The sequence below is a fragment of the Biomphalaria glabrata genome, chromosome 15, assembly GCF_947242115.1.
Source record: "Biomphalaria glabrata chromosome 15, xgBioGlab47.1, whole genome shotgun sequence".
In the NCBI taxonomy this organism is placed as follows: domain Eukaryota; kingdom Metazoa; phylum Mollusca; class Gastropoda; family Planorbidae; genus Biomphalaria; species Biomphalaria glabrata.
In genome coordinates, this window is record NC_074725.1 from 11,072,103 (window position 1) to 11,094,852 (window position 22,750).

The window sequence follows — 22,750 nt, forward strand, 5'->3', positions numbered from 1 at the left end:
AGAGAAACACAGCCCAACGAGGTAGGGATAAAAGTGCGAACCCAATCTCTTAAAGCAGCCAATTGTGTATTCAATGTACATCCGATTTTATGCATCTACTTGCTTTCCTCCATCCACTGTTTGTTTGCTAATGCGTAACAATGACCAGGGCTTACTGCTTAATTAAGTTTGAAAACTAGAAATAGTACTTGACCTACTTGAAAAGTGGATTTCTCTCCACGAAGGTCGTCTTGTCGTGGAACTCCTGCTCAATCACCTCTTTGACCGACACGCTGTACAGTGACCGGTCGATGACCATAAAGTCACAAGTGTTGAGTGCGAAGCAGCTGGCCGTTCGGATGTTGTTGGAACCCACCATGGCCACTTCTCCTATGCAGCTTCCTGTCACTATGGAAAAACAAAAGAATTTGATGAGAAGACAGTATGCAAAATAAACAAACCAAGTTTAAATAAAGAAATGAACTGCACATTTACAACCATTTTTTTTCAACTGCGACATCCGCACTCTGCTGACGGTGAATCAAACAAAATTAATTAATAACTACTAATTATTTGTTATGCATGTGTTGTTTACGTATGGTAAGACAAATTAAGAACTTTGTCCCACTGTCCACTGCTAAAAATGTATAAGTACTCTAGTTAGTACATTTAAGTGATACCGCCCCCTTTCTGAAAAGACTACCTTTCAGGCAGTAATCGAGGGAATCAATCTTTAAACGACTTTTTAAACGATAAATTGATATTGAAATTACTGTAGAGATAAACTGTATCTTGACAGACAATATTAGTCAATAACTAAGCAAAAATTAAAAACCTTAATTGCCATTGGGATAAGATGATGATTAAATTATTATAAAAATGACCCTAAATAAATGACCAACAAGATAAGCCGATGACTCAATACATTGAAATTGATTGGAAGATGAACATGAGAACGAAGAAGATTGGAAGATAAACTGACAAAAATAAATTCAATTGCTAAAAAGATATACCTGAGCTTTAGACATCCTGATAAGCTGATAAATAAACTACTAGAATGATCTGATTTCTAACTGCATTTAAAGATTATATATATATATATATATGAATGCCTATAATGACTAAATAATGTCTATCAAGCTGGACATACATGTTTGTGCCACTTCAGTGCCAAAATCATTCCTGCTGAGTTTCTTCTTGGCCAGTGCTAGCTCCACTCTGTTCAGACATTCTTTTTCGTTCTCACAGTCCAGCATCACGTGCACTGCCGCGGTGCCTCTCAGGATCGCATACATACTGGGGAGCCAATGAAACAAAAGCTTTATAAATCTATTTAGGTAATTGTCCACGGTACCTTCATTCGTGGTGGTATTTTCTGGAGTTAAATCCATTGTATGATGGGGATTGTGGTATTGGTGAAGAACCAACAGAAATGTTTTATTGATAGAATAATTTAATTTTTCAAGTTGAAATCATACACACTGAATTTCATGTAAAAACACGCAAAAAAATTCAACTTCAATAATACATTATCATTAGTAGACTTAATATAAAGCTTGAAGCTTCTTGACTCAATGGACTGAAAATATTCTTGTCTCTTCCATTTATAGTTTCCCTAACCAAAAACTTCTGGTTGGGTAAACGATTTTTAAAATTATTTTTCGAGAATCTCCCTACAACTGCGTGTATCCATCTGAGTAAAAACTCGAAAATACCAGAAGCCTATTTTGAAAAAAAAAACTACCTGCTTTTATTTCTCTGGCAACCTTGACGCGTACAACTCATTGTATTGAATATATTAAAGTAGAATGTAAATATTTGAAAAAAGTCTGACTTGTATTTAGAAACGAAACAAATGATGTGTGACTCACCTATCTCCAATGTCTCCTTGCTTAATAAATATTTCATCAGGATTTACACGTAAAAATTTACATCTTTTGATAATGTCTTGGATCTGACCTGTCGTAGAGAGTAATTTCACAATGGAACGTATCACAGACGTCAACTTTGACTTATCATGCTATATATATATATATATATATATATATATATATATATATATATCTATATTATAAAGTAGAATGTGAGGGGTATGTATGTATGTATGTATGTATGTTACTTATAGACATCAAAACCGCTTGACCAATCTTGATAAAACTAGGCAGGAATGTTCCTTGGGTACCAACTTAGACCTTAGTGAATGTATTGTAGCCCTAAAACAAATGTAAGACCCTCAAAAAAAATAAAGTTGTCCGACTCTATTACAGCTATAGTATTTTATGGATCTAGGCCATGTCTACAATGTTGACATGAGAAAAGATAGAAAGGATTTAGACCTAGATCTAATTTTAAGAAATACACTTTGCGCAGATAGTTTTTTACTTTGACACATGAAAAGACAAACGAAGATCCATTGATTTCATTATATAATAAAATTAACCTTCAATTTTGTGTTTCAAAAGCATTTTTTACATTAATTAGTTCCTTATATCTGTGATTACAGATTTCCTGACGAACATTCTTTCATTAGACAATACCGTAATGAATCGCGTACTAAATATTAATTCGTTTAATTGTTTACTTTATAATCCCATCCCTAGATCTAAAACTCTAATTCAACTCTAAGATGATAAAACTTCTCTTCGCACAGATAGTTTTATACTTTAACACATAAACATATTAATTAAAGTCCATTCATTTCATATTTTGATCAAATAAACATTCAAATTTGGTTTTCTAAAGCTACATTCGTTTACGAAAGCTGCGAAGCCGAGTTGAGATAGGCCTAGATCTATATTCATTCATGAATCGCGTACTAAACATTATTTCGTTTAATTGTTCACTTTATAATCCCATTCATTTAACAAAGCTATCGCTCTTTTCGTTTTTAATAGATAAGAATGTATCGACTTCCTTCGGGTAAACCCATTTTCTCAAAACTAATTTTATTTTCGTAGCGAAACAGAAATAACGTGAAAGGATCATTAGCTACGTTTAACATACATCTAAATCCAATCCACTAGATTATCCAAAAGCATTTTTTACATAAATTAGTTCCTGATATCTACAGATTTCCTGGCGAACATTCTTTCATTAGACATTACCAAATGGTTACACATTAACACATCTCTCTTCTGAGGTCTGAGTCTATTCCTAGGCCTAGGTCTAAAACTCTTACTGAACTCTAAGATGATAAAACTTCTTTTCGCAAAGATAGTTTTATGCTTTAACACATAAACATACTAATTATTGTCCATTCATTTCATATTTTAATCAAATTAACATTCAAATTTGTTTTTCTAAAGCATTTTTAATACATTCGTTCGCTGTTCGCTAAAGCTGCGTAGCCGTGTTGAGATAGGCCTATATAAATTCATTCATGAAAAAAGGTCACGCATGCGCAGCACAGAACTCTAGATTAGTGTAGATTTAGATCTACGTCTACCTCAAGATCTACTTTATACTTTATACACATGAACATACAAAATTTACTCTATTCATCTCAAATTTTAATCAAATATATGTAGGCCTACAAGCAAATGTTTTAATTTGAAAAAAAAATGGATTTAATTAAGCCTATTAGCTATTTTGATTTGATAGCTTCATTCACACTATTTTTACATTGACACATTCGCTTTACTTATTACATTATTATTTCGTTTAATTGTTTACAAAACACTCTCAGTGACTATATCGACAGTAATGCGCAAATAAAGACCCGCGGGTCGCGGGTAACATATGTCTAGTATATATATATATATAAATTTGAAAATGTCCAGTGATAGTTTAGTTATTTTATAATGTTTAGCTATACCTTATTTTGTCTAGTGATAGTCTAGCAGGTTATATTACAAAATGTTACAAAATGTCTAGTGATAGTCTTGGTCAGTCTAGGATATTTCAGGGCAGAGTACCAAAGGACTGGAAAGAAGCTAATGTCACCCCCCTATTTAAAAAAGGAGAAAAATCTGACCCAGGGAACTACAGACCAGTATCACTTACCAGCATCACATGTAAAATCCTAGAACACATAATATGTAGCAACATCATAAACCACTTAGACAAACATAATGTCCTCACACCATACCAACATGGCTTTAGGAAATATAGATCATGTGAAACACAACTAATAGGACTAATTGATGATTTTTCAAAAGGTTTAGATAATAGTGAACAAATAGATGCTATCTTACTAGATTTTTCTAAGGCTTTTGACAAAGTTCACCACCATAGTTTGCTTAAAAAATTAAAATATTTCGGCATTAATGGTCCACTGCATCAGTGGATTAAAGACTTTCTGATAGGGAGAGAACAAACTGTAATAATAAATGGCTCTAAATCAACACCGATAACAGTAAACTCAGGTGTACCTCAAGGTACAGTCTTGGGTCCACTACTATTTTTAATTTACATAAATGATTTACCAAATTGCATTAGTTCAGGAACAAAAGTCAGATTATTTGCAGACGATTGCATAATATATAGAACAATAAAAACAACACAAGACACAGATATTTTACAAAGAGAATTAGATGAATTACAGAAATGGGAATCAAATTGGAGCATGTCTTTCCACCCAGAAAAATGTCAGTTGTTAAGAGTAACAAAAAAACTAAAACAAATTAATTCCACTTATCTTATTCATGGCAAACCAGTATCACAGACTAAAAACGCAAAATACCTAGGTGTTATAATAAATGAAAAAATATCATGGAATCCACATATTGATGAAACTACAAAAAAATCAAACAAAGCATTAGGATTTATTAAAAGAAATTTCTATAAATCAAATAAGAACATAAAACTAAAATGTTACTTAACCTTGGTTAGGCCAATAATAGAATATGCATCCTCCGTTTGGGACCCCTCAACTCAAGAAAACATTAAGAAACTGGAACAGACACAAAATAGAGCAGTGAGATTCATAACAAACGAATATTCACATTTGACTAGAGTAACACCTTTAGTAAAATCACTAAATTTAGAAAGCCTTCAGGACAGAAGGCTCAAAAGTAAAGTAGCAATCATACATAAAACACTGAACCATAATCTTCAAATACAAAAACAAAATTTAATAAAATACTCTGAAAGACACAAAGATAAAGGCACATTCCTCGTCCCATATGCTAGGACAAATTTGTACAAATACTCCTTCTTCCCTAGTGCTATTAGAGCATGGAATGGGTTGCCTGAGCTAGCCAGGAAAACCAGTGACTTGGCAGAATTTAAGTCATTGGTTAATATGCATGACTAAATGCATGACGCGTAGGACGTAATCATCTTCTTTTTTGAAGTAACGTCTGTATTATATAAGATAAGATAAGATTTCAAAATGTCTAATGATAGTGTAGTTTGACATTTCAAAATGTCTAGTGACAAAATCTAGTTTATTATTTAAAAATATTTAGTGATAGGCTAGTTAATACTTTATGAATAGTTATAGTATATTTCGTTGTTTGAAACTGTCTAATGATAGTCTAAATATTTCATAATGTCTAGTGATATTCTACAATGTCCACATTGACTTCCCACGAGCAGTAAAACGTGTCCACTGGTTTGTTGACACTGGCTCGCGTTCGTTGCAAAAGATGGGAGTAGATCTAGTAGACTCATGCACATGTCGAAGAGACATCTCTTTGTACCTTCGAAAAAGTCTGTTGGAAATTGGAGCGTCTGTGCGTCCTCATTATCCCAATGATCGTTAGGTTTTTCTGATGACGGCGAGTCACAAACGGTTAGCATAGTAAAGAGAAGAGAAATGGTGCGGGTTTCTGATGTACTCGGCCTTCGGCCTCGTATCTAATGCGAGAGTCCCAAGACCCGAGTCACTGGAAATAGAGGTTTGAAATAGGGACACCTGCTTAGGTCTCTATCATACAGAACACATTGTTGAGACAAGCTGGAGGAGGGGAGCTTTAGCTCTAGGGGAGCTTTAGCTCTTTTTGCTGGCCTAGAATTTCAAGTGCCTTAAGATCAACTCCTCGACAATTAAAAGATGATTTCAAAAGGAGGGGGGGGGGGAATGTCAAGAAGACTGAAGCGCACGATGAGTGCCTAGTCACGTGGTATCGAGATCAATCGTTTCTAGTAGGCCACAACACTGACATGCGATGTCACAACCTGTGGGCTGTTTAGACCAACAGCTCGTTGTCACGTCACAGCTTTGAGTTGTGAGTGTGGTATATAATCTAGACCAACTGTAATCTTATTCTTTTTCAGCTTTGAGGTATTCTTATTGGCCAGCTGTGAATATATTCTAGACCAGCTGAGAGCGTATTCTACTTCATCTTTATTCTAATAACCCAGCTGTTATCATATTATAGGCCAGCTGAGAGCGTATTCTATTTCAGCTGTGGGGGTATTTACTAGGCCAGCTGTGAACGTATTCTATTTCAGCTGTGGGGGTATTTACTAGGCCAGCTGTGAACGTATTCTATTTCAGCTGTGGGGGTATTTACTAGGCCAGCTGTGAACGTATTCTATTTCAGCTGTGGGGGTATTTACTAGGCCAGCTGTGAACGTATTCTATTTCAGCTGTGGTGGTATTTACTAGGCCAGCTGTGAACGTATTCTAGGCCAGCTCTAATATTTAAGCCAAGTGTAAATGTATTTAAAAAAAAAATGTTTTACAGATCTCGAATAAGTTTAAGATAATTTGAATCCTAATCCAAACCTCCCGCAGGACGACGGGGGATGGAAGCTGGAAGGGTGTAAACCCGCGACCATCGAGACGACCAAACGACAGTCCAGCGTGCGTACCCTATGACGTGATCAGTTATGTAAAGGAAATAACAAAGAAATGTAAAAGAATCCTAAATATTTAATTACGTATACGATACAGCGAAATGGCTTAAATAGCAGTTCTTTTGTGTAGATTAAAAACATAACTTATTAAGTTACACTTATTTTAATATATTTGAGATTTAACCAAAATAAGAAGTCAATAACAATTTTTTTTTGTCCTAGTTTTTTTTAAAGCCTAAATCGATTGGTTAATACCATGGAACTAGAGTCTACTAATTAGTAATGGAACTTTGAGAATTTGTTTTTCGCCCACCAATAAATGATGCAAAATAAGGACTTTACGCTTGGAGGGATGTTTTTTCTTCGGCAATTCGACTCTTTTGGCTTTGTAAAAAAAAACACAAAAACACGAAGCGGGAGAAATAATTACGAGCTCGTCTGACACACTGGGAAACTCTAGTTTGACTTTTACAATTGTTTGAAAGTATAATAATAAAGCAATATTCGAGATGTTTTCGAAGTTGGCGCAAGCTTAATTTGTGGCAGTATTTTTTATAACAAATTAACGACTTACCTTTTCTTATAATATAAATTCAAGTATTTTAACTAGTAATTAACTGCCGTAATATTAAAGAAACAATAACAATAAAACAAAAAAAACGAACATAATTTATAGAATAGAGCAATTTCACAATGTTTACACATTTATTATTATTATTATGTTGGAAACGAATGCGACAAACAGACACAAAAACTCTTTTGTTCCCCTGGCGATTTACTTTTGAAAAAGGAATAATCTGATATCATCTTTTCACATGTAAATTATGAATGAATCTAGTGTGGAGGTACATTTAGTGTTTTTTTTTTAAATTGTTATAATGTTTTGTTTGGTGTAATGCACAAATTGTAGGCCTAAGACAAATTTCCCTACGGACAATAAAGATTATTATTATTATTATTATTATTATTATGTTAGAAATGAACGAGTAGTCATTCTCTGGCGCTGCCAGAGTCGAGTTTCGCTAAAGAGAAACAAAATTCATCGTAGTCCCTTTAACAGCTTCAACTGAGGAATTTTCTGGTGATGTGACAGGTCTGCAGCAGTACCGCCCTCTGACAGGCAACGAAGATGTTACTAGGAATGTTAAGGGCCTTGAAGGTGTCTGTGAGGTCAGTTGTTATTATCCCCTCGGTTGATATAACAATGGGGTATATTGTTATTTTGGACAATTTCCATAGACGCTTAATCTCCAAGCCTAGGTTCCCATATTTTCTTTGTTTTTTAGCGGCCCCCGTAAGGGGAAAAAGCCGCTATTAGGTTTGTGCAAAATGTCCGTCTGTCCGTCTGTCCGTCTGTCCGTCTGTCCGTCTGTCCGTCTGTCACACTCAGATCTCGAAAACTAGAAGAGATATGAAAAATATTATTTCATCATTAAATCCGGCTTGAAAAGTTTAGGTGCAACCGCTACTTTTGGTTTTCTAAAAGCAAACCGTTTAATTTATAAAATTAATTATGCAAGCGATTTTTTCATAAAAATACACCAATTCTAAAACAATTACGTAAATGTAAGGGAGGCAATGTTACAATATGCTAACAAAGATGGACAATTTTTGTGTATTTTCAGTATCAATAAGTCAAATATATTTTTAAAATGTACAGGAAATGTTTACAACAAATACAAATAATAGTTAAAGACGTTTTTTCTGGTCAACTAGCTGCTAAAATTAAAAGAAAACATTTCTGTTTGTTTATAAAGGCTAATAATGAACTTTGTATGTAAATATCACGCACATTTTTTAAATGGACTTTTTATGCAGCGATTTTCGTGCAGTAGCGTAACGTCGCAACACGATTAGGTGCTAAACCAATTCCTTAAACTTTTTTTAAAAATCAGATTTTATTTATTTTTTGTTTAGTGCCCCCATCCGAATAAAAGAAGCTTATTTTTGTGCGTTTTGTCTGTTGGTCGGTCTGTCCGTCACGATTAGATTTAAAAAACTAGAACTCTAAAAGCTATTGAAAATCTGATTTACCCTTTAATGTTCCTCCCATAACATCTCAATAGTTTTAAGTATCTAAAATTGATTGTTCCGGATTTTTTTGTGCAAAACTAATTAACGCCAACAAATGTTTATTTGATCTTCTAACTTATATTACATTAAATTTCCATGCTTAAACGTTGCAAAAACACATTATCAATAATATGTTGTTCCGTTTTTTATGTAAATAGCATATTAATGCTAAATCATAATCTCTATACTGACTTATATTTCATTAAGTGTAAAAATGTTCCGGATATTGTTTTATAGAACATAAATTATGCCTAATGATTGTTTGAAATCGCATAAGGCTTTTAAAAAAAGTAATTTACTTGAATTGATTACTGAAAATTACTTTTTAGACATTTAATTTTCTTGTAAAACAAACATAACATAGAAGTTTTGTAATCAATAAAGAAAGTTCCGGATTTTGTTTCTTACAAATCGTCGCCAGAAATTTCCGAATTTATTTAAAAATCTACTAACGCCAAATAATTGTTTGAACTCCCTCTTCTAATTAATAAACAAATAATCTTCTCATTTACGAAATAATGTTTTTACGGATTTTTATGAAAAATATTTTAACTCACTACTCTCTTACAGTACATTTAACTTTCTACCTAAAACACTAAAAAATCTAATTATCGTTAATATTATGTTCCGATTTTTAAGGAAAACAGAATCCAAACACCAAAGTAAGGTATGAAAATCTCTCCACGTGGCTGTAGTACATCTAATTTTTATACGAGACCATCCAAAAAATTTAATTAACGGTATTACATTTATCTGAAATTCTCTTTTTCTTTTACTATTTATACAAACATCCGGAACAATCTATTATATAAACTTTTCAATTGTGTTCATACCTAAAAATTATTGCGATGTTTTGAAACGTAAAATAAAGGTTAATCAATTTTTAATAACTTTTAGTTGTTTTTTTTATATCAAGATAACGGACAGACCGACTGACAGACAAAACGCAAAAACAATGTGGCTTTGATCCTTTTTAAATAAATTCTATTAGAACTCAGTGCACCAATGTCTATGAACCCTCGTTAAATATCTCGTGTAAATAAAGACATTTTTTTTATGGTACCGGTACTAGCCTATTGTGAGGTAATGGAATTTTTTTTCTTTGACGTCATATGAATGGACTCTTTAAATGTAATGTTAAAAGAACGCACTCGGTGCACCAATGTCTATTAACCCTCGAAAAAATTGCTTGTATTAATGAAAACATATTTTAGTCTAACTAAGCCGTGTGACGTAGTGTTTTTTATCCTTTGACGTCACATGGAATGAAATCTTTAAATGAAATGCTAAAAGAACGCACTCGGTGCACCAATGTCTATGAACACTCGAGAAATGGCTCGTGTTGATAAAGGTGATTTTTAGTCTAGCTAGGCCTTGTGACGTAGTGTTTTTTTTTCCTTTGACGTCATATGGAATGAATTCTTTAAATGAAATGCTAAAAGAACGCACTCGGTGCACCAATGTCTATGAACACTCGATAAAAGGCTCGTAATGATGAAGGCGATTTTTATTCTAGCTAGGCCGTGTGACGTAGTGTTTTTTTTCCTTTGACGTCATATGGAATTAATTCTTTAAATGAAATGCTTAAAGAACGCACTCGGTGCACCAAAGTCTATGAACACTCGATAAATGGCTCTTATAGATGAAGGCGATTTTTAGTCTAGCTAGGCCGTGTGACGTAGTGTTTTTTTTTCCCTCTGACGTTATATGGAATTAATTCTTCAAATGAAATGAAAAAAGAACTCGGTATAGTAATGTTTATTAAGCCTCGTTATGTGACTCGCGTTTAAAAAAGGAATGATATCTTGATTTAGATCTAATCTAGATTTTTTAAACTAGATCTAGATTTTTATTACAGTATATCTAGATCTGGATTTATATTCTAATTAAAATTATTTTAGAGTCTAGATCTAGAATTTCTAGATCTAGTTTAGACTAAAATAGACTAGATTAAGATGTAGAATTTCAATTTCTAAACTTAAAGTGTAAAAAAAATGTGTAGATTTTCATTTCCAAACGTTCTGATCAATATTGTAATGTTTTAATATACTAAAACTAATCTACTATTTTTTTATTAAATTTAAATTTAAATTTACGGCAAATGAATCTTTGAAACATTATTACTTTTGACCATTGGATGGCTGCCTGGTCGTGCTATTTGCGCGCTGGACTGTCGTTCAGATTTATGGATGGCCCAGGGTTCAAACCCTGCCCGCTCCCATCCCCCGTCGTCCTGCGGGAGGTTTGGACTAGGAAGTAATTATCTTCAACTCTGAAGGAACATCCGAAACGTGTAAAACATTTTACATCAAAATTAAATCACCTCTTGAATATTATTTGCGAATATGCAGATCCGACAGGGATCCGACTTCGACGGGGGCCGCCTCTGAGTTTGTGTAACACAAACTCTCTTTGTAATCTTGTTTATCTCAGTTTTTCTTAAATTATGAGACAGTGGTACGGCGATGTCGATAATGGTAGCGGTTTTTTCTTTTTTATCAATGAACAGCAGATCCGGGTGATTGAAATCTACCGTTTTGTCGGTCAGAATAGGCCTATCCCAGTACAGCAGATGTTCAGTAGACTCGAGAACCTCTTGTGGAGAGAATTTATAATAAAGAGGAGTGTCCTTACCGATCAAATTGTACGTCAAAGCCAGTTGTTGGTGTATTAACTTTGCAACTTGGTTATGGCGACCTAGGTAGGCTGATTCTGATAGGGCTGGTTATTATTATTATTATAATTATTATTATTATTATTATTATCATCTTCATTCTAGTTGTTATCCGCAGCCGAGGACAAACGTAGTCGGCGAAAAGAAAATCTAAATCGACCACAGGTCTGTAAGACGTGGCAACGAGCTGTTGTTCTCCACTGCCCACAGCTCGCTAGTCAGTGTAGAGGCCGACTATAACTAATGGTCTCGGATGACCTCCACCTCTTCGCGCAATGGTTGCTACGCCACTGAACACTACACTACAAACATACAAGAAAGAAAAAGAGTTTAAGCGTTGTATATGATAAACAATGGCGCCAGAGTGACGTATCGTTACTATGGTGATGAGAGGTGTAACAGATGAGACTGCTACAGACTGCTACAGACAACCAAACTTTCAACTTTCAGGGAAAGATCACTGCCTCCACGAGATTCGCACATCACACTCTAGCGAACAAGCATTGTACGTGCGGACCATGAAACAAAGGCTCCTCTCGAAGAGGGCGTAGCTAAGAATTTGCCATCATTTGGGGGTCCGGGGGGGGGGGCTTCACCTCTTTGGGGGCCCCAGCATTTTGTGTAATATTTAATATTCAATGTAAAAAAAAACCCCACTCATTTGGGGCCCCCCCTGAAGTGGGGGCCAGGGGGGATTTTCAGATTCTCCCCCTCCTAGCTACTCTACTGCTCCAGGATTTTGAATTTCGAAATTTTTAGGGCGCCTCTAAGTCCACCCAGCTCTTATGGTAACCTGACATTAGTTGGGGAAAAGTTTAGACGGTTGGTCGTTGTGCTGGTCATCTGTTAACCGTGGGCCACCGAAACAAACGACATCATCAGCTTATAGATGTAGAGGTCAGATCTGGATACTTTCCTATCATAGCTTTAGCCTCGAAGTTTATTTAAAAATAAATCGTTTTTTTTTAATTACTTGGAGCATTTGTTCAGCCAATTTTGCAGACGTCTGGTTCTCACAAATATGGTAACCTAGAAATGACAATCTAATTAACATTTCTTTGGATGTTCCGTCATCGGAGATCACTAAACAGTATATAAACAAAATAAAACTAATTTGATCAACTTTTTATTTGTCTGAGCGCTGTCACCAATGAAAGAGAAAAATTGTGCAGAATGGATGTCCTATAGTACCTATAGTACCCCGCTTCGCTCCAGGTCCCTACTACAACATTCAGGCAGCACAAAAGTTGGCCTCTTAGTTTCCCAAACATTCAGACTCTTCACAATCCCTGATGCACTGTTCTTCTCTCCATTCTAGTGTCTTCCTGTTTACGTTCAACAGTGCGCTAGTGCTCATCCCAGGAATTGGCGCAAGGCAGGGTTACAAACAATATTTTAAATACAAAACAAAATTAAAAACATATTCAGCTTTAAGAAAATTGAATAACTATCAGCTGTATCGAAGTTTCAATTCGTGCCTGTCAGGACAATCCCTATAGACCTAATAGTTATTGTCGTCCCCCTCCTCCCCCCCCCCCCCAGTAAAAAGTAAAGTAAAGTTCCCCTTTCAGACCTTGTGGTCTATAGGGCAGATGATGTAAAGGTCATCTGTTTCTGAGGCCTACGGTTAATACTGTCATGTGGCCAGTACAACGACGAACCGCCTCTACTTTTCCCAAACTAATGTCAGGTACCCATTAGAGCTGTGTGGACTCAGAGGCGCCCAGCCTTCACCAGGATTGGAACCCCGGTCCCCGGTTCGGAAGTCAAGCGCTTTACCGCTCAGCCACCGCGCCTCATTACCCCCTGTACAACACAGTAATATTTTCTTAACCAAACTCTCCCCTTACCCTCTCTTCTCCCCCCCCCCCCATACGTGTAAATACTAACAATGGTTTTATGAACGTACAGGGGAAAAAAAGAATGGGACGATATGGAAACGATTATCCTTTCAAACGCTGTATTAGGGCTAGCCAGCATTATAATAAACCTGATGGAGAGTGGTCCCTTACATTAAAGCTTCAAACTTTAGTTCATATTTTATTGAAGTTCATATAAATTCAGAATATTTTGAGGGAGCTTTTTAAATTCTATTTATTACAGGTTTTTACTAAAGTGCATTTTTTTTTCACTTAGGTGTCATCCCCAAGTTTTCAAGGTGGTCCCATCTGTTCATGAGTCATGGACCCATAGGCAATGAGCCCCGTTGCATTGTTTTCAGGCTGTGGGTCCCTGATGGCCGTGGGCCCGGGTTCATTGAACCCCTTCGCGCCATGTATGCTACGCCACTGTGTCAAGGTCGCTAAACTGACCTTCATTGGTGTCAACTAAAAAAAAACAAGCAAAATAATAAAAAAAATAATTCCAAAACAAAGCTTTAATTATGTGTATCAATTAGTTTGGATCAGTCAGGCAAACGACAATCTATTAAAGGGGATTAATTCAGCTTATAACACCATTTTAGTCAAGTAGACAAGTACTATTTATTTCCCTTCTTTGAGATACCAAACAATTTAATTAGTTACCAATAGTTAATCAGCTAATTAGTTGTTTTTTTTTTAAATTGATCCTTGTGTTCTCAGGTAAAAGTAATAATTGTGCGTATTTTCCGCTTAATCCGAGAATGGTTGTCGGAGAAATAACGTGTACAAACTTTTGGCCAGACACACAGACATGCAGACGAAGAATTGTATTTTTAAATTGAATTCAATATGCTTGAGAAAATGGTGAGGAGAGAAACTGAATCATAAACAATATATTCATTGATGGGGGATCTTCAGATGCCTTGAATGTGAATGTGAAGTACTTGTATATATTAATGTATATAGCAGGAATTTTTCACGTTAAGGGATTCCCCATTTAAAGTGTTATACTTTATTCATTTTGTAATAGAGGTTATGTGCACCTGCCTTTTTACCTGCCTGGGTGGACCACTTCGGGGGCCGATTTTGAGTTTGTGTCTCCACACAAACTGTCTTTGTAACCTTGTTTAGTTCTGATTTTACTTCAACTATTTGTTAATAGATACCTGTGGATCGCGACCCCCTTGGGGATCGATTGACTATTTGCCAGGGGTCGCTTAAGACCATCGAATATATGGATTGCTATTGTCTACTCTTCTGTTGCTGTATGTGTGTGTCGGGGGGGGGGGTCGCGGCAGAGTGGGAGATTGTAAAAAGGGATCGCCGAGCTTAAAAGGTTGAGAACCGCTGCTATATAGGCTACTTCCGCTAGCCTGTCTATCTCGCGAATTGAAGTGTATCACTGGCACCCTATCGCATCAATTCAACATCTAAAGGACTGGTAGTTTGGGATGGAGAACCACTACTTTTGAATTACCTTAATCAAAACCCAAATGTTTAATAGGACTACTTCACTTAACAGGACTACTTGACTTAAAGGGACTACTTGACTTAATGGAACTAATTACCCTGCCGGTCTGTTGCTGTTCCAAACATGGTTATAAAAACTGTGAGCGAATAATGTGAGTAGACTTTAGGATTTCTCACACTCGGGTTGAGTAGCAAACAAACAGACTGCTCACGTGACCATGAAAGCTGTACTCATCGTGTGTATTGTATTGATGTGTGCCTCTACCCTGAGGACTCATGAAGTCGAAGGTATGGATACACTTAGTATTGATGTATATATTACACGACTGGTATTCCTTTGTCTTAACGATTAGGAAACAAAGATGGCGTCATTTTGAGGTTATAGCCCAAACCTGTTTGTTCACCATTTTAAAATTTTAATTTAATAACAGGGTTAGGGTTCTTTTTTTTATTTTTTTTTTATTTTACTTGTTCTCCCCCCCCCCCTTTTTGCTTTCTTGTTTTTTCGTGAGGTAACTCTATCCGCAGAAATAAAAGAGTGATCTTTCCTTTACTTCTTCTCGTCCAAACTCTTGAGCCATGAAGAGAATTATATATTTACTAGTCGACCAGTGGCGTAGCATACGCCGCTATTTTGCAGGGCCGGCCTTAGGCCACTGCAACCTATGCGACCTCAGTGGGCCCCGCACTTTAATAGGACCCACACATTCATAGAACCCCCCGCTAATTCAAGGTGTATAAATTATTAAATTAAACCATTTTATAACTTAAAACAGATTTCCCGCACCCTCCTGTCGATTTACCAGGAGCTCCTGGAAATCTCCCGAAATTGCAAAAAATACGAAAAAGTCCATAAAATATACAGAATATATAGACAAAAATTGTCATTTTGGGTGTCATTCAATATGGAAAACGCCAATCATACGCGCGATAAATAAAAACGGCATTATGCATTAGCCATAAATGTGTAAATAGGTCAAAGAAGCTTCTCACTCCTGAAACTAATGAAGAATTACTTAAGGTCAACAATTCTCAAAGATAGATTGAAACATTTGGTAATTCTTGCTATTGAGCGTGATCTATGTAGGAAACAGAATTATTATGATATACTGTATGACTTTGCTACACGCAAGGCTCGTAAAGTAATTCTGTACGTAGTAAAGAATGAATAAAATGCATAGACGAATTTATTTTCCAATTCAAACTCTTAAATTTCACTTATTGTCCGCTTCCCTACCCAAACTTGGCCCCGCGAAATCCGTTTCATATAGAGCCCCACAATTCTTAAGTCCGGCCCTGTTATTTAGTGTTTGTAAAATGTTTTACATGTTTCGGATGTTCCTAAGAGTTGACGATAGTTTACTTCCTAGTCCAAACCTCCCGCAAGACGAAGGGGGGTGGGAGCGGGCAGGGTTGGACAGTCCAGCGCGCAGCCATCCGTAGCGACGTGTGAATACCCATGTCTTCTCTCCGCCCCCCCCCCCCCCTTGTTATTTCGTGGGATGACTATCTGCGGAAATAAGAGAGTGATCTTTCCTTTACTTCTTGCTTCTCGTCCAAACTCTTGAGGAAAGAAGAGAATTATATATATATATAGATAGATAGATTGTGATTTCAGGGTCCAATTTTAGATCCACTCGAGTATGTTAACACTAGTTCGACTTCTATAGCACTAAAAAAAAATACATAGGTCTTATGTTATTTGTTAATCTCAAAACCCCTTGACAGGGGTTTTAAACTCAAATTCCCCTGATAGGGGTTTTAAACTCAACCCCCCCCCCCCTAGTAGGAGGTTTTAAACTCAAAACCCCTTGGCTGCGATGGGACAAGTGATGGTATAGTATTAAAATGTCACCCAAAAATAAACAAAATCAAAGCAAAAAATCAATTACTGAATTCCTATCCCCTCCCCAGCGTGGGGGGGGGGGTGTTGATTTGGGGGGGGTGAACCCCCGAACCCCCCCCCCCCTGGCTACGCCCATGATGCTAGGTATTATCGCAATGTTACTTAGTAATGTTTGATTACACATAGTGATTTATTTTGTTGCTTTTACTTAAGTCATCCAGTTTGAAGGTCATTTTCACAGAGAGAGAGAGAGAGAGAGAGAGCGGGAAAGAGAGAGGATAAAGAAATAGTAGAATAAAATAAGGTAACAGGTAGAATAAAGAGATTGAAGAGAGAAAGAGAGAGAAAAAAAGAATGTAAGTAGAGAAAGTAAAAAGTTAGAAAAGATTTTGAAGAAAAAGAGAAAGTAATAGTGAGAAAGAAAAAGATCGAGCGCGAATAAACAGAGAGAGAGAAATAGAGAGAGAGAGAGAGAGAAAGAGAGAGAAAGATAAAGATAAAGCAAGATAGAGAAAGAACGAGTAAGAGAGGTAGAAATAAAAACATGCCTAGATGACTTCATTTCTGAAGGAGTGTGAAACTTTGCTTGTCTTACTAGTTACGTCTTGTCTTTAAAAAAAAGAAGTCAAGGGATCAGTACGAGACGGACAGACTGATAGGATATAGGCAAATGACTTACTTAGTTTCAGGGAGTTAAACCACTGAATGTGCTTTTTAAGAAAGGGGGAGCACTCGTGACACTCAAAGTCTGTCCTTAAGTGAGGCTCCTTCTGAATAAGAGCCACGAGTTTGTCCAAGTTAGATTGCTTCCCCTGTGTAAAATAAAATACAACAAACTAGCATGCAATCGATAGGAGACTCTTGAGATTAGATTAACCTCAGTCCTGGTAAGGACCATCACTATTCAGAAATCTTTTTATGACAGACCTCATAGGAGTAGGACTACTATATAATTAGATCTACTTTGATAAGCCTGGATTATCATTGTAAGGAAAACCCTGCGGGTGCTCTGTCGTACTGACAGATGACCTAAAACAGTCATCTAGATTTCAGTCAAGCCATCACGGGTCTTTTCACCTTAAACAAAAATCTTCAAGTCCAAACGAACTGAGATTCTGCGGAATCAGACAGTAAGATATTCTGCATGCTCTTGAACATTGGGCTTAGGTTGATATGGGTATGTCTTGGTTTGCAATTTATGAAAAGGGGGAAATCACTAGAGACACGTGACCAAGAGAGGTAATGCAGTGCTCTCAGTGTAACGAGGATAGAAATAAACACATATATTACACACATGTCAAGTAGGCTAATCTTTGGTACCGGGTGTGGACTGGATCGCGGTCATTATCAAGACAATGAAGTCATCATCTCAATCCCAAACGGCAATTCCAACTTAGAATATTCCTTTTAGCCAGGGGCTGTATTTTATCTCGATCAAACCTTTCATAATACTTAAATTAAATAACTACTCTCACCGCCACTGTGGCCGGGGAAGCCAATACAATATAAATGTCAAAACAATGTACATTAACAGCAAACAGTCACATGTAAACTAACAAAGCTATTCTTTAAATAAATTGCAAGAAGAGAGTTTTTATTTTTATAGATGAGTGCAGTATTGCACGTGATGGTGCAGGCCCAGTTGCGACCTACATATTTTGCATAAAGTACATTAGCCTACCTCAAAATCAAAGACTTTGGTTCGTTCTCCGTTTAGTTTGTCTTTCTGTTGTACTGCCGCCGTAATCTCTTCCTCCATTTCTTTCAATCTGAGAGACAGGAAAAAAAAACAAAATACAAAAAAAATAGCAATAAAAAACAATAATAGAATGGGACTAGAAGAGTTTTTATCTCCCTTTAAAATGAAGCCCGATCCTGACAGTCTCAGAGAATGCATATTAATTAACACATTTTAATAATAATAATAATGGGAAAAGAATTGCACTCCACGGAAAATTCTTGTCACAATGCCACGGTGACAATGCCACTTCCTTGGCATGGTTCAAAACAGGTCATCTCAACCCAAAAACAGAAGGCTTTGTCACAGAAGTACAGGACCGAGTTATTAGAACTAAAAGTTATGAAAAGCAGTTCCTAAAATTCTTTATATTGAAAACAGGCAAAGGAAGCAACTCAAACGCATCAGTGGGTTAATCAAAGTTACGTCACTTGTAAGATGCGCTAAGTATGTTAACCCTTTAAGTCCTATATCTTTAATAGCATGTGACAATAGCCATGGCTAATAATGTAAATTGCTGGGACCTGCCAGGCGCGGGGCCCGATTCGGAGAAATCGGTCACATCGGCCTAAGGCGGCCCTGAATATACTAGGTTAGACCTATTTTGACAGACAAGACGTGGATTTTACCCGCCCAGATTTACTGTTTATAAAAAAAAAAAAATCCGCATCCATCATGAACATCACCGCACCACTGGCCCACAATAAAAGGAAAACTGGAATAGTAAAAAAAGAGGACAATATGAACATCTTAGCTTAGGGATGAAGTGACTGAGGACGCTATCTATACTAACAATACAAGTGACTGAGGACGCTATCTATACTAACAATACAAGTGACTGAGAACGCTATCTAAACTAACAATACAAGTGACTGAGGACGCTATCTATACTAACAATACAAGTGACTGAGGACGCTATCTATACTGACAATACAAATGACTGAGGACGCTATCTATACTAACAATACAAGTGACTGAGGACGCTATCTATACTAACAATACAAGTGACTGAGGACGTTATCTATACTAACAATACAAGTGACTGAGGAAGCTATCTATACTAACAATACAAGTGACTGAGGACGCTATCTATACTAACAATACAAGTGACTGAGGACGCTATCTATACTGACAATACAAGTGACTGAGGAATCTATCTATACTAACAATACAAGTGACTGAGGAAGCTATCTATACTAACAATACAAGTGACTGAGGACGCTATCTATACTAATAATACAAGTGACTAAGGAATCTATCTATACTAACAATACAAGTGACTGAGGACGCTATCTATACTAACAATACAAGTGACTGAGGACGCTATCTATACTAACAATACAAGTGACTGAGGACGCTATCTATACTAACAATACAAGTGACTGAGGACGCTATCTATACTAACAATACAAGTGACTGAGGACGCTATTTATACTAATAATACAAGTGACTAAGGAATCTATCTATACTAACAATACAAGTGACTGAGGACGCTATCTATACTAACAATACAAGTGACTGAGGACGCTATCTATACTAACAATACAAGTGACTGAGGACGCTATCTATACTAACAATACAAGTGACTGAGGACGCTATCTATACTAACAATACAAGTGACTGAGGACGCTATCTATACTGACAATACAAGTGACTGAGGAATCTATCTATACTAATAATACAAGTGACTGAGGAAGCTATCTATACTAACAATACAAGTGACTGAGGACGCTATCTATACTAATAATACAAGTGACTAAGGAATCTATCTATACTAACAATACAAGTGACTGAGGACGCTATCTATACTAACAATACAAGTGACTGAGGACGCTATCTATACTAACAATACAAGTGACTGAGGACGCTATCTATACTAACAATACAAGTGACTGAGGACGCTATCTATACTAACAATACAAGTGACTGAGGACGCTATCTATACTAACAATACAAGTGACTGAGGACGCTATCTATACTAACAATACAAGTGACTGAGGACGCAATCTATACTAACAATACAAGTGACTGAGGACGCTATCTATACTAACAATAAAAGTGACTGAGGACGCTATCTATACTAACAATACAAGTGACTGAGGACGCTATCTGTACTAACAATACAAGTGACTGAGGACGCTATCTATACTAACAATACAAGTGACTGAGGACGCTATCTATACTAACAATACAAGTGACTGAGGAAGCTAACTATACTAACAATACATCCTCTGGTTATATCAACCGAGGGTATTGTGACAAGTGAATTCGAGAGACATTCGAGGATCTTTAGAGGATCCTTATTACTTGTTAAAGGGCATTACTGACAAATCACCAGAAAATGTCTCAGTGTTAAAGGGAGACTACAATGAATTTGGTTTCTCTATAACGAAGCTCGACCCTGGCCGTGACAGAGAATGAAAAAGAGTTAATTTCCATAGACCGAATAAAAATAATAGAAAGAAGCAGAAGGGAGCGAGAAAGTAGAAAAACATATTTACAAATTGTATTCAAAATGAACCTTTCAAACTTTGTACAATTTAATGAAGAAAACTGAGAATTGAAACTAAAACAACACGAGTGTATTGGGTGGGGGACTTTGAACATTAATAGATAGATGGGTCATTTTTAGTATAGGGTGTCGACTTTATGTAGTATCTTTTTTAAACTTCTTGCTCCGAAGTTAATTGAATGTGTTATTGATAACACAACCTTGTCCAGTCTCTCACTTTTTTCTCTTTCTCTCTCTCTCTCTCTTTCTTACTTTCTCTTTCTTTCTCTCTCTCTCTTTTTCTCAGTTTCTTTCCTTCTTCATCTCTCTCTCTCTCTCTTTCTCTCTCTCTTTCTCGCTCTCTCTCTTTCTTACTCTTTCTCACTCTCTCTCTCTCTCTCTCTCTTTCTCACTTTCTTTGCTTCTTCATATCTCTCTCTCTCTCTCTAGAACATTGAAAATTTAAAAAATAAAAATCTTAAAAAAAAAAAACAAAGCCAATCTAATGGAAAGTACTGTAAGATCATTGCCATATACCTCAATACTGCAGGAATAAGTTCCTTATTTTTATATAAAACAATATGGATTAATTACTACTTATTGATGAACTAATTAGCTTTTTTTTTTCGTGTATTGTCATCGACTTTAAATAATTCTGCGAAATTTCAATTTGATCCGAGAGTGGGAAGTGGGAGAAACAAACGTGTACAAAAATAAAAAAGAGGAATAAGGCCACTTATACACCACATCTCTCAATGAGTAGCATTTATTGCCCTTTTCGATACCAAACAAACAAAATAATTGATTACCAATAATTAATCAAACCAACTGGTTAATTTTTTTCTGATTCATGTTTTGTTAGGCACAACAAAATAATTGGGCAAAGTTTCAACCTGATTCGAGCATGGGGGGTGGTATTTATAATGAGTACACCAATGGTACTAGACAGAGTGAGTGAGTTGATATTAGCTTGGTGACAAAGAAGATCTAGGTCTATTGCTTTTAGGAGTTGGGTGTGAGTCAGTCAGTAGAACGCAGACGCTAGCAGAGAAAGCTTTGTGTTATGATCAATATTTTGAGTTTTACCTGGAGACATTCTTCCAGCGGCGTAGCTAGGGTAGGGGAGGGGGGAATTTGAAAATCTCTGGGACCCCCACTTGAGAGGGGCCCCCAAATGAGTATTCGAAATGGTTGTTTTATAATAAATATTACGTAAAATGCAAGGGCCCCCAAAAAGGTCACGCCCCCCGTGACCCCCAAATGATGGCTATTTCCTAGCTACGCCACTGCATTCATTGCGGATTCTGAAGATGAACACGTTTTAAACTATTTATATCTGACTAGGAAATATCACAAGGAGCAAATATTTCTGGCTTAAAGCATGTCATAAGTTACAGTTACACACGTAACATCCTATATGCTGCTAGTAAGGTGATGGACAAAAAAGGCAAACTCTATTTGGGCAGCTGTTTGAGAAAAAAAAAAAACACTCATAAGTAAACTAAAAAAGATTTTAGAAATACGAAATCCCTCTCTGGATCATGACTTTGTGATTTTACTATCACAAAGGAGCTACAATAAAACGATAACAAAGACAGAGACAAACACGTTTTTGTTTCCTTGGTAATCAAATCATTTAATACAATTGAACTACTTGATGTAAACATTTAACATGTACATTTTTAGTGACTCTGCTGTGAATATTTTTTGTCTATAGTTATCAGTTTTTGTTGTTGCTTTTTGTGTGTGGATGTAATGGACTAATTGTAGGACAAATTTCCTTTTGGATAATAAAGATAATTATTATTATAAACTCAGAGTGACTGCAGACAACTTCGCATACATTTCCAGTTATCGATCTCTCAAGTTCAAG

At 36.2% G+C, this 22,750-nt stretch overlaps 2 protein-coding genes across 2 annotated transcripts in view; one reads left to right on the plus strand and one right to left on the minus strand.

Moving 5' to 3' along the window:
* The window catches only part of LOC106055632 (uncharacterized), a 57,281-nt gene that overhangs the window by 19,455 nt on the left and 15,076 nt on the right, over window positions 1-22,750 (minus strand). The window contains exons 2-6 of the mRNA XM_056012373.1: window positions 18,330-18,417; window positions 17,328-17,460; window positions 1,851-1,938; window positions 1,130-1,275; window positions 198-387 (exon numbers count right to left, since the gene is read on the minus strand). Coding sequence (XP_055868348.1) covers window positions 198-387; window positions 1,130-1,275; window positions 1,851-1,938; window positions 17,328-17,460; window positions 18,330-18,407 — 635 coding nt within the window. The 5' untranslated portion in view covers window positions 18,408-18,417. The remainder of the gene's footprint in view (window positions 1-197; window positions 388-1,129; window positions 1,276-1,850; window positions 1,939-17,327; window positions 17,461-18,329; window positions 18,418-22,750) is intronic.
* Window positions 14,939-22,750, plus strand: part of LOC106055631 (acetylcholine-binding protein) — a 33,920-nt gene continuing 26,108 nt past the window's right edge. Inside the window, exon 1 of the mRNA XM_013211972.2 lies at window positions 14,939-15,090. Within this exon, the coding sequence (XP_013067426.2) occupies window positions 15,021-15,090 (70 nt within the window). The 5' untranslated portion in view covers window positions 14,939-15,020. The remainder of the gene's footprint in view (window positions 15,091-22,750) is intronic.